Genomic DNA, 14,960 nt, shown 5'->3' on the forward strand with positions numbered 1-14,960 from the left:
TACTAGAAGAAAAAAGAGGATTTTTTTTTTTATAATTGTGGTGAGGAAAGGACTTCCGAAGCGTGACGCTAAAGACAGAAACCATAAAGTTAAAGATTGATAGATTTAGCTTCTTAGTCATTAGAAACTTCTGCAGAGCAGAAGCTGAAAGGAAACTGACAAACTGAGGGAAAATATGCAGTATATATGATGAAGTGTTAATATTTTACTATATAATGAGCTCCTCAGTCAATAAGAAAAATATGAACACCCCAACAGAAAAAGGTGAAAAATGTGTTTAATAGATAATTCACCAAAGGAGAAATGCAAACAGCTGAGAAATGTATAATTTTTTTTTTTTTTTTTACTCACCAGTAATCTAAGGAATGAAAATTAACACAATGCCATGACATTTGTTTTCACCTGCCAGATTGGCAAAGAAAAATCTCTAGGGTGCTTAAGAACATGGGAAACAATCCTGGGAAAATCCCTGCTCACTGGGCTTAGTCATCTTGGATGCAAAAATCCACTTTGTAATGGTTTCTGATTACTTTTTTCAGAGAGCAGTCAAGCTCTAGAAGGTAGCATTTACTGGAGAGATTTGCAAAAAGTTGCGAAAGGAGATCTCTGTAGCTAAGCTATAATTCTGTAAATTTGTGGTTAGCTAGGATATCCTGTCAGACTGTTAAGTTCTAGTTTCCTTTTCTTATTTTCAAATGGCTCTTCCTAAGAAATGGGTCATGAGTGCTTTGGCTATTGTCCCCTAATAAAGCTTTAACTTCTGGAGACCCGAATCCCTTGCTAAATTTTTGGGTATAAATTGGCCCCATCTCAGGTACGTTGAGACAGCCCCTTGCTGGGCACCACAGCGTTGGCATGAGGCCAGGAGCCCACCCGGATGGGCCACCTCCTCCCCTGGGAGGAACAGGAGACTCACAAGTCTCCAGACTTCTGAGCAGGTGAGACCCACCTTATCAGACACGCAAACAATAAAACTTATTTCTGTCACCTTGTTCTGGGTAAGCAGGAATTATCTCCCCAAGGACACTTGGTTGGGAGATGTCCTGGCATGATGACATCAAAGGTCATCTTCATTCTGGCTCAAATGTGATTTCACGTTCATTGTGTAATACCCACATGATCAATAGAATAAAAATAAGAAGATGTTATTAATACTATAAAAGTGCTAATCTGGTACTTCCTGATGCCTTCCTAGGCCAAACAGGCACATTCACACTGCTGGTGGGAAATTAAATTAGAGGATAATTTATTTGACTTTAGGTAGGGCAAAAGGAGAGGACAAAACCATGAAAAATACTGGTAAGTTTGCCTATATAAAACAAAACAAAACAAAACAAAACTCAGGCACATCAAAAACACTTCCAACTTTCATGACAAGGGGCTAATATCCTAAATATATAGAATGCTCTTACAATCATTAAGATAGAAGATGTTCATCTCAGGAAGAAAACGTGCAAAGGATATGAAAAGGTAATCTATAAAAGAAAAATATAAATTATAAAAATCATGAAAAAAGTTTCAACATTATGAGAAATTACAGAGTGCAAATTCAAATCATAAAGACAGCCTGCTTTTTGCTTAACAAATTAGCAAACGTTAAAAAAAATGTGTAAAGCAATTATACTCCAATAAAGATATTTTAAAAAATGATGTAAAATAGATAACTAACAAGGACCTACTGTATAGCACAAGGAACTCTACTCAATATTCTGTAATACCCTAAATGGGAAAAGGATTTGAAAAAGAATAGATACATGTGTGTGCATAACTGCATCACTCTGCTGTACACCTGAAACTAACACAAAAAATAAAAATTAAAAAAAGAATAAATAAAAATTAAAAAAAAAAGTGATGATGCCCACTGTTGATGGAGGTGCAGGGAAAAGGGTACAGTCATAAGAATATACTTGGTAAAATCTTTCCACAGAGCAGCATTTCTCAAAGAGTGGTCAGGGACACCTAGCGCTCCTTGAGACTCTTTAGGGATCTAAGAGGTCAAAACTATTTTTATGATATTACTGAGATATTATTTGCCCTTTTCATTCTCATTCTCTCATTAGTGTGGAGTGCAGTTTTCCAGAGGCTAGATGATGTGTGATATCTCAGCCAGCCTGATGCAGAAACAGATAATGAGACTCCAGCATATTCTATTAAACCAGATACTAAAAGTGTTTGCACAAATGTCAAACAGCCACTTTTCTCACTAAATGTTTTTTGTTGTGGAAAGTACTATTTTTAATAAAAAAAGTATCATTTATGTTAGCACTTAATGGGTTCATGATAGTTATTTTGAAATGAATATATAAATGTTTAAATCTGTTTAATGTTTTAATTTCTAAGACAGTTAATATGAATAGAATAACCCACACAAACAAAAGCCTGTTGGGAAAAGCAATAATTTTTGAGTGTAAAGGGATCCCCAGACCAAAAAGTTTGAGAACTGCTGCTCTAAAGTAAGGTGATGGTATGCATCTAAAGCCTTGAAAATAAAGCTGCCCTTTAATCCAGGCTTTCCTCTTTTGAATAATTTATCCTAAGAAAATAATCAGAGATGTATCTCAAGATACTTTTCTAAGTATATTCACCACTTTATTTAAGACAGTAAAATGTAAAAACAATTTAAATGTCTGTAAATAGGAGATTAGTTAAATAAATTACATGAGTGTAATGGAGCACATATGGCTAATAAAAAATGCTACTACAAAATAGTATTTATTGATTTATCACAGTGGAAAATATTCACAGTTTATTAAGTTAAAAAATAGGATATAATGAAAAAGTTTTTCAACCAGTGGTGCTGGGACAACTGGATATCCACACGCAAAAGAATGAATTTGGATCCCTACTCAGACCATAAATAAGAATTAGTTCAAAATGGATCAAAGGCTTAAATCTAAGGTCATGAAGATTTATACTTATGTTTTAAGAGTTTTATAGTGTAAGAGGTAGAACTATAAAACTCTTAGAAGAAAACATTAGTATAATTCTTTATGACCTTAGATAAAGCAATGGTTTCTTAGATATGACACCCAAAAACACAACAAAGAAAAAAATAAACTGGACTTCATCAAAATTAAAAACGTTTTGGGAATTCCCTGGAGGTCCAGTGGTTAGGACTCGGAGCTTTCACTGCCAGGGCCTGGGTTCGAGCCCTGGAACTAAGATCCCACAAGCCATGTGAGGTGCGGCCTAAAAAAAAAAATTAAACAAAATTAAAAACTTCTATGCTTCAAAGGACACTATCAAGAAAGTTAAGAGACAACCCACAGAATGGGAGAAAATATTTGTGGTCATCTATGAGATAAGATTCTAGTATATAAAATATATAAAGAACTCTTACGGGACTTCCCTGGTGGTGCAGTGGTTAAGAATCTGCCTGCCAATGCAGGGGGCATGGGTTTGCGCCCCGGTCCGGGAAGATCCCACATGCTGTGGAGCAACTAAGCCCGAACACTGCAACTACTGAGCCTGTGCTTTAGAGCCCGCGAGCCACAACTACGGAAGCCCGTGTGCCACAACTACTGAAGCCTGCACGCCTAGAGCCCGTGCTCAGCAACAAGAGAAGCCACCACAATGAGAAGCCCGCGCACCGCAACAAAGAGTAGCCCCCACTCACCGCAGCTAGAGAAAGCCTGCGTGCAGCAACAAAGACCCAACGCAACCAAAAATAAATAAATAAATTTATTTAAAAAAAAATAATCCACCTGCCAATGCAGGGGACACGGGTTCGATCCCTTGTCCGGGAAGATCCCACATGCCGCAAAGCAGCTAAGCCCGTGCGCCACAACTACTGAAGCCCGAGCGCCTAGAGCCCGTGCTCCACAACGAGAAGCCACCGTAGTGAGAAGCCCGTGCACCACAATGAAGAGTAGCCCCCGCTCGCCGCAACTAGAGAAAAAGCCCGCACACAGCAACAAAGACCCAACACAGCCAAAAGAAAAAAAAGAAATCTTACAACTCAACAAGAAGATAACCTAACTTTTTAAATGCACCAAGTATTTGAATAAACATTTCTCCAAAGAAGATATTCAAATGTCTGATAAGCACAAGAAAAAATTCTCAGTGAAGGAAATGCAAATCATTAGGGAAATCCAAACCAAAATCACAATGAGGTATCACTTCATGTCCACTAGGATGACTCCAAAAAAAAAAAAAAAAAATGAAACTAACAAGCATTAGCAAGAAGGTAGAAAAACTGGAACCCTCATACACTGCTGGCGGGAACATAAAATGGTGCAGCCCCCATGGAAAACTATTTGGCAGTTCCTCAAAAAGTTAAACAGATTTACCACATAACCCACCAGTTCTACTCCTAGGTATATACTCAAGAGGAATGAAAACCTATGTCCACACAAAAACTTATACAGGAATGTTCATGACAGCATTATTAATAATAGCCAAAAAGTGGAAACAACTCAAATGCCTATCAACTGATGAATGGATAAACAACTTGTGCTATAGCCATACAATGGAATATATTCAGTCATAAAAAGGAACAAAGTTTTTTTTTTTTTTTTCCGGTACGCGGGCCTCTCACTGCTGTGGCCTCTCCTGCTGCAGAGCACAGGCTCCGGACGCGCAGGCTCAGCGGCCACGGATCATGGGCCCAGCCGCTACGCGGCACGCGGGATCCTCCCGGACCGGGGCACGAACCCATGTCCCCTGCATAGGCAGGCGGACTCTCCACCACTGCACCACCAGGGAAGCCCAGGAACAAAGTATTGATATTTGTGACAACATGGACGAAGCTTGAAATCATCATGCTAAGTGAAAGAAGCTAGACACAAAAGGTCACATATTATATAATTCTATTTATATGAAATGTCCAGAATAAGCAAATCCATAGAGTCAGAAAGTAGATTACTGGTTGCCAAGGAATGGGGTAGATGGGGTGTGTGAGGAATGAGGAGTGTCTGGTAACAGGTATGGGTTTCTTTTTGAGGTGGTGAAACGTCTGGCATGAGATAGTGGTGATGAATGCACAGCCTTGTGAATATACTAAAACCCACGAAACTGTACATTTTAAAATGGTGAATTTTATGGTATATGAATGATATCTCAATTTAATAAAAAGGAAAATAGCATACAAGTTAGTGTGTAGAGTATATCCATTTTTAAAAGGGTAGTATATATATGCTACATTATTTTTTTTATTTTTTAAATAAATTTATTTTATTTATTTTTTGGCTGCGTTGGGTCGTCACTGCTGTGCGCGGGCTTTCTCTAATTGAGGTGAGTGGGGTCTACTCTTTGTTGCGGTGCGCGGGCTTATTGCGGTGGCTTCTCTTGTTGCGGGGCACAGGCTCTAGGCGCACGGGCTTCAGTAGCTGTGGTTCACAGGCTCTAGAGCGCAGGCTCAGTAGTTGTGGCGCACGGGCTTAGTTGCTCTACGGCATGTGGGATCTTCCTGGACTGCGGCTTGAACCCCTGTCCTCTGCATTGGCAGGCGGATTCTTAACCACTGAGCCACCAGGGAAACCCTATATTTGCTACTTTAAAAGAGTAGTATGTAAAACAAAAGACTAGAGGATGTTAACTTCTAGTTAGCAATATGTAACAATATGGATTTTCATATGTATTATCTATTTATGTATGTTCTACAAAAATATGTATTGCTGTGTTAACTGAAAGATTGGGCAATAAAAGTTATTAAAGACAAAATGAAACAATTAGGCTCTCCCAGGGCAGTTTTTCTGGCCTAGTGGGACAGTCCAGAATGGTGGTTAGAAAGCAGCTTGGGAGCTACATTACTCATGCTCAAATACTGTCTCTGCCTCCCACTGGCTCTGTAAGCTCAGACAAGTCACCTCACTGCAGTGTGCCTCAGTTTTCTCACCTGTAAAGTGGCATCAGAATAACTGTACCTCATAGGGCCCTGTGGATTCAAGGAGTTAATTCATTTAAAGTGCTTACAACAGTGCTTTGCACGTAGCAAGCTCTTGATAAATGTTAGCCAGTCCTGGAGATGTTGCTTGAGTGGCTCAGGTTGCAGGCTGTGGAATGACCACATCTGACCTCACTGACGTCCTGTCAGGAGCCAGTGGGAGAAGTTTCTCTTAAGGGCTCACTGAGCAAGCCCTGAAAATGTTTTCTGAAACAGAGGTAAACTAACAAATGAAGGCACGGGTTTTCATCTACATGGAGGCAGGTTTAAGAAAGTTCATCTGTCTCCTTGCTATGGTTGAATGGCTCAGGGAGTAAGCAATTTGGGGTCTTCCACCACCTGAGTGACTAACTGGGGAATGTGTTTGCTGTCACTGAAGCAGAGTTAGTTGCCTCAACTCCCCACCAGGGTGGACTCAGCCTCGTGGCAGATGTCTGGAGTCTTAATTGGCTGCTGGGAGGAGAAGGGGGCAGCTATAGTTACCCTCTCCCTACTTTAGTGGACATGGGTCCAGGGGGCACTCAGGGGAGCCAGAGCCATCTCACAGAGCCCTCACTGTTAGGGCCTAAGAGCAGGGGAAGGAGGGGGACGGGGCCTGGGTCTGCTTGGAGGCCTACCTCCGCCTGCCCGCATGTAACCTTCTCTGGCATGCCCCCTTCGCCTTTTCCTCTATTGCCCTCTCCTCTTCCCCAGAAAGTCTAAAGCGGACAGCACCTTCAGGGATATTCATAGCAAATCTCTCTGGTAGTTCCTTTCTGCTTCCTCCTCAATCAAGCCCTGGTTGAATAGTTACCCAAAATGCCAAGCTGGGGCTTGCTGCTGCCAGTTTTTTGTTAACTTCCGTTTTTCTCTCTTAGAGTGTTTACAGAGGGCCTGTGTGTCAAAAGTCAGCCCTGTCGCAGGAGGCAGAAGCAGGGTTGGGTGCCCACGAAGGCAGTATTTCCCAAGCAGCCATGGATATTATCTTACCCAGTTAGCTCCGAGGGAGGACTGTGACCCGGGAAGGGGGAGCAATTTGTCCCTGGTCACTTAGAGCCAGGACTAGAACTCAGGTCTTTGAACCAAGAACCCAGCAGAGTATAATTTTCCTTGCTGAATTTTGATGCTCAAGAGCAGGAACCCCAGAACCCCAGGCAGGTAATGAAGAAGAGGACAGCCAGGGTCAGAATTGCGAAGAAACAATGATTTCCCAAATGCAAGGATGCCCAAACAGAATGACTTTGGGGAACTGCAAGAGACTAGCAGTCTTTGCACTGGTGAGGCTGGTGGGAACAGATCCTGAAGGGTCTGGAAACTCTGCTGAGAAGTTTGGATTTTCTTTTGTAGACCACGGGTAGAGGTGAGACTTGATGGCCTTTAAGCAGGGGAGTGATGTGGTCAGATTGGAATCCTCAGGTGGCCAGGCCAAGCAAGGTGGCCAGAGGACTTGGCAGGGGACAGCTTCTCCGGTGGTGACTGCCTACGTTTGGCTGGGTGCTGCCTTTTCGCAGATGACAGGCCCAGCGATGCTGGACCGTATGTGGTTCACTACTTGGGGTAGCCAAGAGAAAGGGGAGGAGTCTTGAAGTGCAAGTCCCCATAAGAGAGGGGACAAAGTGAATTTAACTCTAGTAGTCAAACTGGCCTGGCAGTTTGCTCCAATGCCCTCTTCTATTTACAGTCTTCTTAAACCTGTAGCTTTTATTTTTAGCTTTCTATTGCTTCCTTATTACTCTGCCTTTAGTGAGATTCCTTTCAAAAACAACAAAACAACAAAAAACCTTTCCCCCAGTTCTCCCCCAAGTCACTGTCCTGTTTCTTTCTCTCCTTTGTACCACGTATTTGAGCCGTCTATACTCCTGTCTCCATTCCTCAGCCCCCAGGCCCTCCCCTCCTGCTGCAGTCCGGCTTCTCCCCATATTTCTGAAATTCTGCTCCCTAAGGATACTCAGGACGTTGAAATTGTCTTCTCCGGTATCCCCTTTAATCTCTAAAATGAATGGGGGGAAAGGGAGTAAAAAAAAAACTATTAGAAATTAGATTTCAGTTTGTTTTTATCTTAACTGTTAACATTTAAGTTTTTTATGTTTTCTAATATACATAATATTTAGAATTATGCTTTATATTATGTATATAGTTTATAGAAAAGCATGACCATAGACATATGCGTAATTTATAAATAAATGAGCATGTAATAAGGGTACATGCTAAAGACTTTTTACAGAAGGGGTACACTTTAAGAAAATGTTTGGAGATGACTGGTTTTCAAGATAAAGCTCAAACCCTTATTTTGGCATTCAAAGCTGTTTATAATTTAGCCTCAAATGATTCTGCGGCTTCCTCCCCCTCCCCTTCCCTCCCTTTACCAAGTAACACGCTCTAACTACAATGGACTATTACACATCTCCCAACTGTACCAAAACTTCAAGTTTTAGTTCAAGTCTATGTTTGCACATAGATGTTCAATCAAACCTGTTAAATCTCACAATTGCTGCATTATTGTCATTCCACTGGCCTTGAAACTTTCCTCCTTGACTACTCTCAAGGGTGCTATCCTGGTTTTTCTTCTGCTGCTTTGACTATTCCTTCTTCATTGGCTGCTTCCTCTATATTTATTCCACAAATACTTATTGAGCCCCTGCTGTATGCCAGGTATGGTGACAGGCACTAGAGATACAGTGAACAATTTGACTAGGTCCCTTTACCCACAGCTTATACCCCAAAGCTCAATCTCTAGCCCTCTCTTCTTGTTACCTGTCTCCCTGTAGCTCTGATTTCCCTTCAGAGTTTGTCTCCTATTTCAAGCTACTTGTTGAATATTTCTGCCTGCAAATACTCCAGTCACCATGTCTGAATTCACTGCTCCCCTTCCTTACAGCCCTTTCTCTGGCCTCATGCAGTTTCAATCTCTCTTGCATTGGTCCCTTTCTATATGCACTTCTATTGATACCGCTTCTCAACCAATATTAGAACCTACTTACCTGAGGTAGTTTTCTAACTGCTGTTCCTGCCTTTATTCTCTCCAAGTTGCCATTCTTCCCATCCTATCCTATCCATCCTTGCTGCCTAAATCATTATTTTACATACTATTGCCGGCTTTGCCTTTTAAGGGGTGGGGATGGGGTTTGAGGAAAATTTGAGGCCTACTTTTTTTTTTTTTGCGGTACGCAAGCCTCTCACTGTTGTGGCCTCTCCTGTTGCAGAGCACAGGATCCGGACGCGCAGGCCCAGCCGCTCCGCGGCATGTGGGATCTTCCCAGACCAGGGCACGAACCCGTGTCCCCTGCATCGGCAGGCGGACTCTCAACCACTGCTCCACCAGGGAAGCCCTGAGGCCTACTTTTTATAGGGTATTGGAACCACTTCCCCCAGCAAGTTTCAAGGATATCTCACAAACCATTCAACGTGGTGTTTGAGGGTCCAACCTAATTATCCCCTCCTGCTCTACTCTACACAAACTTATTTGTGCTCATTATTTCCAGAAGACATCAAACCCATTGCTGGGTCTTCACTAGTGTCTCCCTTACCTATCCTGGCTCCTCAAGACAACTGTCTTCTCTCAGCTTATCATTTAGTACACACTGCTTTCTTTCAATATTTCTCTGCCCGAAGACATTGGGGGCAGAAATGGGCCTTTGGCTTTTTGCAATCTAAAGTATATTGAAGTTTACTGTGTTATAAGCACTGTTGTTTTACACACGCTTTTTTTTTCTTTCACAAGCCCAGATGTGTACTTCAACACCTCCATTTTATACAGAACTTAATTTGCCCAAGGCCACAGTGGCAGAATTCAAATTTAAATTCAGGTTTAACTCCAGGACCTGGGCTCCCTTCAGGGACTAACTGCCTGACTCTGCAGTGGGTATAAAGCACATGGTAAACGCCAATCTTACCTCCAGGGACCCTCGGAACTAGGTCTGTACCTCCAAAAAAAGGAGCAGATGCCCTGTGGAGAAGAAACCTCAACAAATATTTATGGTGGCTAATACTCCCCTCCCACAGGAATTTCTGCTGTTGGTGATCTCCCACAGTGCCTCGTTTGAACAACACACTCTGGCACCTAATCGTCTATTGTCCTAATCCGCTGTTTCTAGTGTTTTTGCCTAATGGTGGAAAAATGTTCTTCTCTCATCAGTTTCAGCCTAGGCCCACTGGCTGACACGAGGCTGCTAGGCCTTTACAGCAAGATCTTCCTACTCCACTGGTGAAGGGAATCAGTGGCACTCACATCTAAGGACCTTTCGGAGTTTTGCTGAAAATGCAGTCTTCTGATTAGATTTGGGGTGGGACCCAGGAATCTGCATTTTTTAACACTGAGGTCATTCTTAGGCGGTTGTCAATGATCAGCCTACATTCCTGCCTGTGTGGACTGCCCCATTTAGGCAGAATTATTTCCTGGTACAATGATTTCTCTAAACATTGCACACAGCAGAAGAATTAGAAGCTGGCCTCCTTTGTTTCTGGGTAGCCACTTGGCAGGTGTAATAACATCCTCTTGACAGGCCGCTTGCCACAGGTGCATGCGCGACACATGCGCCCCGCTGCTACCATCCCCCATTCAGTCTTGCTGCCCAACCAAGCCCCCTATCCCTACCACCACCCTGTAGCAGCTACCCTCTCCCAAGCCCTTAGACCCACCCAGCCCCTTTCCCTTCCCCTTCCCCCACCTCAGCCCCTCCCTTCCCCCCCAGCCCAGCCCTTCCCTCCCCCACCTCTTCTCTGGGTCCCCCAGGCTCCTCCCACCTCAGAACGTTTTTTGTTCCTGGCTAAGAGTTTTGCACGTGAGATTGAGGGCGGGGCTGGTGGGACTAGAGGACACACTGCCATTCATCAGAGGTCCTACCGAATGGGCATACTTTTCCCATCTGAGAAACCCCTTATGTTTTCTACCAGAGAAATGGGCAGAGGCCTCTCTCTGGAACCTGGCTGGAGGGATGTCACTCTCCAAGAGACCCCCACTGTCTCTGCAAACGTCCCAAAGCAGGCCCAGCCTGCCGTGTTCCTTTGTTGGGATGGAAAGGGAATGGAATCTTACCAGTAAGGTGAAAAGGGCTGGAGAAAATACCAGGGACGGGCCCACCCTTCTCCCTACAAAAGCCTAACACTAGAAGGGAAGAAAAGAAATGCACCAACAAAGAGTTTAAGATAGTAGTTCCCAGCTTTTTCAAATATGAAGCATTTTTTAACCAATCCACTTTTTAATTTTTAAATTCTTGACATTACAGAACTAAACTGAAATTTATTAACATTCCACTCTTACATTTCTTATCGACAAACAGAAATAAAATTCATGACCCAAAAACCCAAAACTAAAAACAGGGAAAAGCTTATAAAACTAAATATGGATCCCAGCATTAACAGCTGAACAGAGAATGTGATTTTTAAATTCTTAGCGGATGATAAAGTTGTGTAGAAACCGAACACTTACAAATTATTTAAAACCTGGAATCACTGACCAGAAATTACACAGTTGGATCATGGGAAAACAGCAGAAAGGGGTTATGAGGGAACCTACACTGTTCTAGCTGCACCCCATGCCCTTCTCAGAGGAAAGCCTGGCATTGATTAGATATTGGGCCAGACTAATACTGGCAGCAGAACCAGTGATAGTAACCTGCCTACCAGAAGAGCCTTCCACTGGGTTAGCAATTTTGATCTGGGCCCCGGACATCTGGCGGATCTCATTAATGTTGGCGCCTTGGCGCCCGATTATGCAGCCAATTAAGTTATTTGGAATGGTGAGTTCATGGGTAGTTTGAGTAGATGCATCCAAACTTGCCCAATAGCCTTTCACCTCTGGAGAGCTGGAGTCAATTCCGGCGAATCCGGTCCCGCCGTGCATCATGGCAAAGTGAGACTGTTGTCTTGCCACCTGGTTCAGCTTGGCCAGATCGAGCGGAGAAATGGTGTGTTGTCCTTGAATCGAGTAGGCATCTAGAGGTGGTCCCTCCAGGTCATGGGTGGCGTGAGGGTAGCCAGCAGCGTCGCTGCACCGATCTTGACCGCCCGCGCAGATCACTGGAGAGCTGGCCGGCATGGGCTGGTACGGAATGGTCATGACTCTCCCTTGCGGAGACTGGGAGAGCGTCTCCAGCATGACCAGGCAGATCTGCTTGACACACTCGGTGACAGACTGCGGCACGCCAGCAATGGTGATGGCCCGCTCGGTGGAGTTGGGCAGCATATCCCCCGCCACCTGGACCTGGGCCCCGGTACTCTCGCGGATCTCTTTGATCTTACACCCGCCTTTCCCAATCAGGGAGCCGCACTGGGTGGCCGGCACCACCAGCCTCAGGGTGACCGGGGGCCTGCTGGCCGCCGTGCTGTTGGTCATGGAGCTGTTGATATCTTCTTCCAGCTTGTCGATGATCATAGCGAAGGCCTTAAAGATGGCATTGGTGGGGCCGGTCAGAGTGATGATTCTCTCCGGGCAATTCCCCTCCGAGATGTTGATCCGCGCGCCACTCTCCTCGCGGATCCTCTTAACCGACTCCCCTTTCTTCCCAATGATGCTTCCTACTTCCTTTCCGTGCATAAGCAGCCGAATGGTGAGAGTCACATTTAGTCCACTTTCAGTCACACCGGCATCCATGGCGAGCGGCGGGCGGCGTTCGGGGGAGTTGGGCTCGTTACGTGGTCAAGTCTTTGGTGGCTGGCTGGGGGAGGGGAGGTGTAGGCCCAAAACTGCCGGCGCGAGGCGAGCGAGGGCCGCGGGAGCGAGCGGGCGAGGGCGGGAGGCCGCGGCGTCGTCGCAGGGGCGGGCGGCGGCGGCGGAGGGGGCGAGCGGGGCCGGGAGCGGCGGGCGGGCGGGTGGGCGAGGGCGCGGCGGTGGCGACTCCGGCGGCAGCCTCGGCGGTCTGGGCGGGGCGGGAAGCCCGCTTTCAACCCCGCGTACCCTCTGACCCCGGAAGTGCTTGCTGCGCAGGACCCCTTGAAAAAAAATGAGGACCCGTCCTTTTTAGGTCACAAGATTGCGCCAACCCCCATAGAGTAGTTTTTAAAATACACTTTTAACAGCCTAGCATTGAAAAGAAAGCCCCGGTAGGCAGAAGCTGTGAGTCCGGCAAAGTTTTAAAACGAACATGTATTTTATTAACCCCAGAGGCGCCGGCAGATGTTTGGAAACGGTAGTGTTCTGCGCGGAGGCGACACATTATTTTCCCGCCCTACAAAAGCGGTTTAAGCGCGGAGTGACACGGGCAGCCCCGGCGATAACTGCAGGCGGATGCTAGGACGCCGCGGATTTAAAACATGCGCTCGAGGCGGCCAGAGCGCGTGCGTGAGGGTGTGGGGAGGACGGGAGGGGCAGCCGCGGTCTTCCGGGGGGGAGGGGCGGCGAGGCGAGGCTTGCGGGGCGGGCGCCCGCCCGGGCGGGCACGTGGGGCCCTTTCATGTTCGGCGTCGGGGCGCCCCACGCCAGCCCCCACCCCCGCCTCGGCCCCGTGGCGGTGGTCGGTTGGGAGAAGGACCAAAACCCACCACGCGCCGCTGTCAAAGCTCTGCTCATGGTTTCTGGGAAGTGCTAGAAACATGGCCATAAAGAGAATGGCGTCCATTTACATAATGCTTTGTCTGCATTTTGCAACTCTCTTTCGTTAAACCTGCAGAACCCCCATCTCCTGCGCGGTGTCGTTTTAGTCGCTGCCGCCTCGTCAGACATTTAACACAATGGCGTGCATCTTGGGGGACCGCATTTACCCCTGCCCTGGGGAGCTCCTGCGGTTTTCCCTGCGCGAGTTACTCTCCCGCTGCTGCTTTTCGGCCCTTTCCCCGCTCGGTGCAGCCACGGCGCCCACGCTCTCCGGGGGCGGCCCCCAACAGGGCCCGCCATCTTGGAGGGCCTTTCTTGCCGTGTGTGGAGCCGCGCGTTCCTCCCGGTAAAGAAAGGTCTCTGGGGCCCTTGGGGCGCCAGTTGTGATTTCTGCCCCTTCCCCTTTTCTTCGGCTGAGCCAGACAGAAAAGGCCAAGTGCGCGGGGTGCTTCAGGATCCTTCAGGGAAAGCGGCTAACGTGGCGGTCCTTCCCCCCCCCTTTCTTTCCCGTGGGGGTGGCCGCCATGTTTCCTGAACACAAAATGGCGACACGTGGCCTATATTCGTCGCCAACGAGTCGGGCTGAAAGCTCTAGAACGCGGCCGCCCCCCCATTCCCCCCTCCCGCCCGTGAGCCGGGGCCTTCCCCGCGCAGCGAGTGCGCTGACCAGATTGGGATGAAACCCCGCAGGCTGGTCCCAGCCTCAGCGGGGGAATTTTAATACATTTCTCTCATTAATTTGAAACGGGAACGCAAATAACTGTAAAATGTAGTCATCATACCGAGTCTTTCGCTCATTTCGTTTAATAATGGATGGGGGGGGCAGTACCAATGCATAATTTGGGCCCTCAGTACCAAAACATTTAGGAATCACTACTTGTAAAGAATGAGATGGGAAATTATTTCCTTCCTAGACTTCTAGAATAGGCTATTGTGCTAAAGAGGTAAAGAAATGGTATTATAAAGCTTCTTTTAAAAGAAGGCAATTTCCATGAAGCGACTGGGATACCTATGAGCTGGCCAGTGAACCTCAGTTTGCCATAGTTGTTGACTTGGAGGCTAGAAGGGACAGACATTCACTGTGCATTTACCAGTGCCAGATCCTGTGCTAGCCATTTTACTGCATAATGTCTTTAATTTTTACAATGACCCTGTGAGGTACGTTTTATCTCTCTTTTTTTTTAGCAGATGAAATCACTTAGGCCAGAGAGATGCAGTGACTAATTCAAGGTCACACAGTGTTGAGGATGGAATCCAGACCTGATACAGTTATTGGTGAGCACATTTCCGAATTTTTCTCTAAGTCAGGGTTTTGAATTTAAATGCTATTTGGACGTTTAGGTGGGCTTGTTATTTCAAGGAACCCCTCAGGTAACTTTTTGTTGCATAGTCACCCCCTATTTGTATCTTTTTGGGGATTCCCAGTTTTTCCTGGTGTGAGCTATGCCTGTGAGGAGCTCAGAGGCTATTTTTTTTTTTATGAGTTGCCTGGGTGAGGATAGAGAGAAGTGATTCAGCCCTGCATAAAGGCACAAGTATCTGTCAGTCCAGCCTGGTCTGTGGTGC

General features: G+C 45.9%; 1 protein-coding gene and 1 long non-coding RNA gene across 8 annotated transcripts in view; one reads left to right on the forward strand and one right to left on the reverse strand.

Moving 5' to 3' along the window:
• Nucleotides 1-11,002: 11,002 nt before the first annotated feature.
• On the reverse strand, nt 11,003-12,740 carry PCBP1 (poly(rC) binding protein 1). Its single transcript, XM_029232544.1, has one exon. It carries the CDS (start codon nt 12,453-12,455, stop codon nt 11,385-11,387), a length of 1,071 nt encoding a protein of 356 aa, XP_029088377.1. The 5' UTR covers nt 12,456-12,740; the 3' UTR covers nt 11,003-11,384.
• Nucleotides 12,741-13,273: 533 nt separating this feature from the next.
• Nucleotides 13,274-14,960, forward strand: part of LOC114900691 — a 78,040-nt gene continuing 76,353 nt past the window's right edge. For 5 of the 7 annotated variants that reach the window (XR_003794919.1, XR_003794915.1, XR_003794916.1 and 2 more), the window contains exon 1: nt 13,274-14,669. This is a non-coding gene — a long non-coding RNA (uncharacterized LOC114900691). The remainder of the gene's footprint in view (nt 14,670-14,960) is intronic. The other 2 variants (XR_003794920.1, XR_003794917.1) reach the window with 1 other exon arrangement.

The sequence above is a fragment of the Monodon monoceros genome, unplaced genomic scaffold, assembly GCF_005190385.1.
Source record: "Monodon monoceros isolate NGI ecotype Baffin Bay Population unplaced genomic scaffold, NGI_Narwhal_1 Super_Scaffold_19, whole genome shotgun sequence".
In the NCBI taxonomy this organism is placed as follows: domain Eukaryota; kingdom Metazoa; phylum Chordata; class Mammalia; order Artiodactyla; family Monodontidae; genus Monodon; species Monodon monoceros.

What these genes read in the sequence shown, in the direction of transcription:
- PCBP1 (XM_029232544.1), bottom strand. Translation starts at nt 12,455, where the DNA reads ATGGATGCCGGTGTGACTGAAAGTGGACTAAATGTGACTCTCACCATT.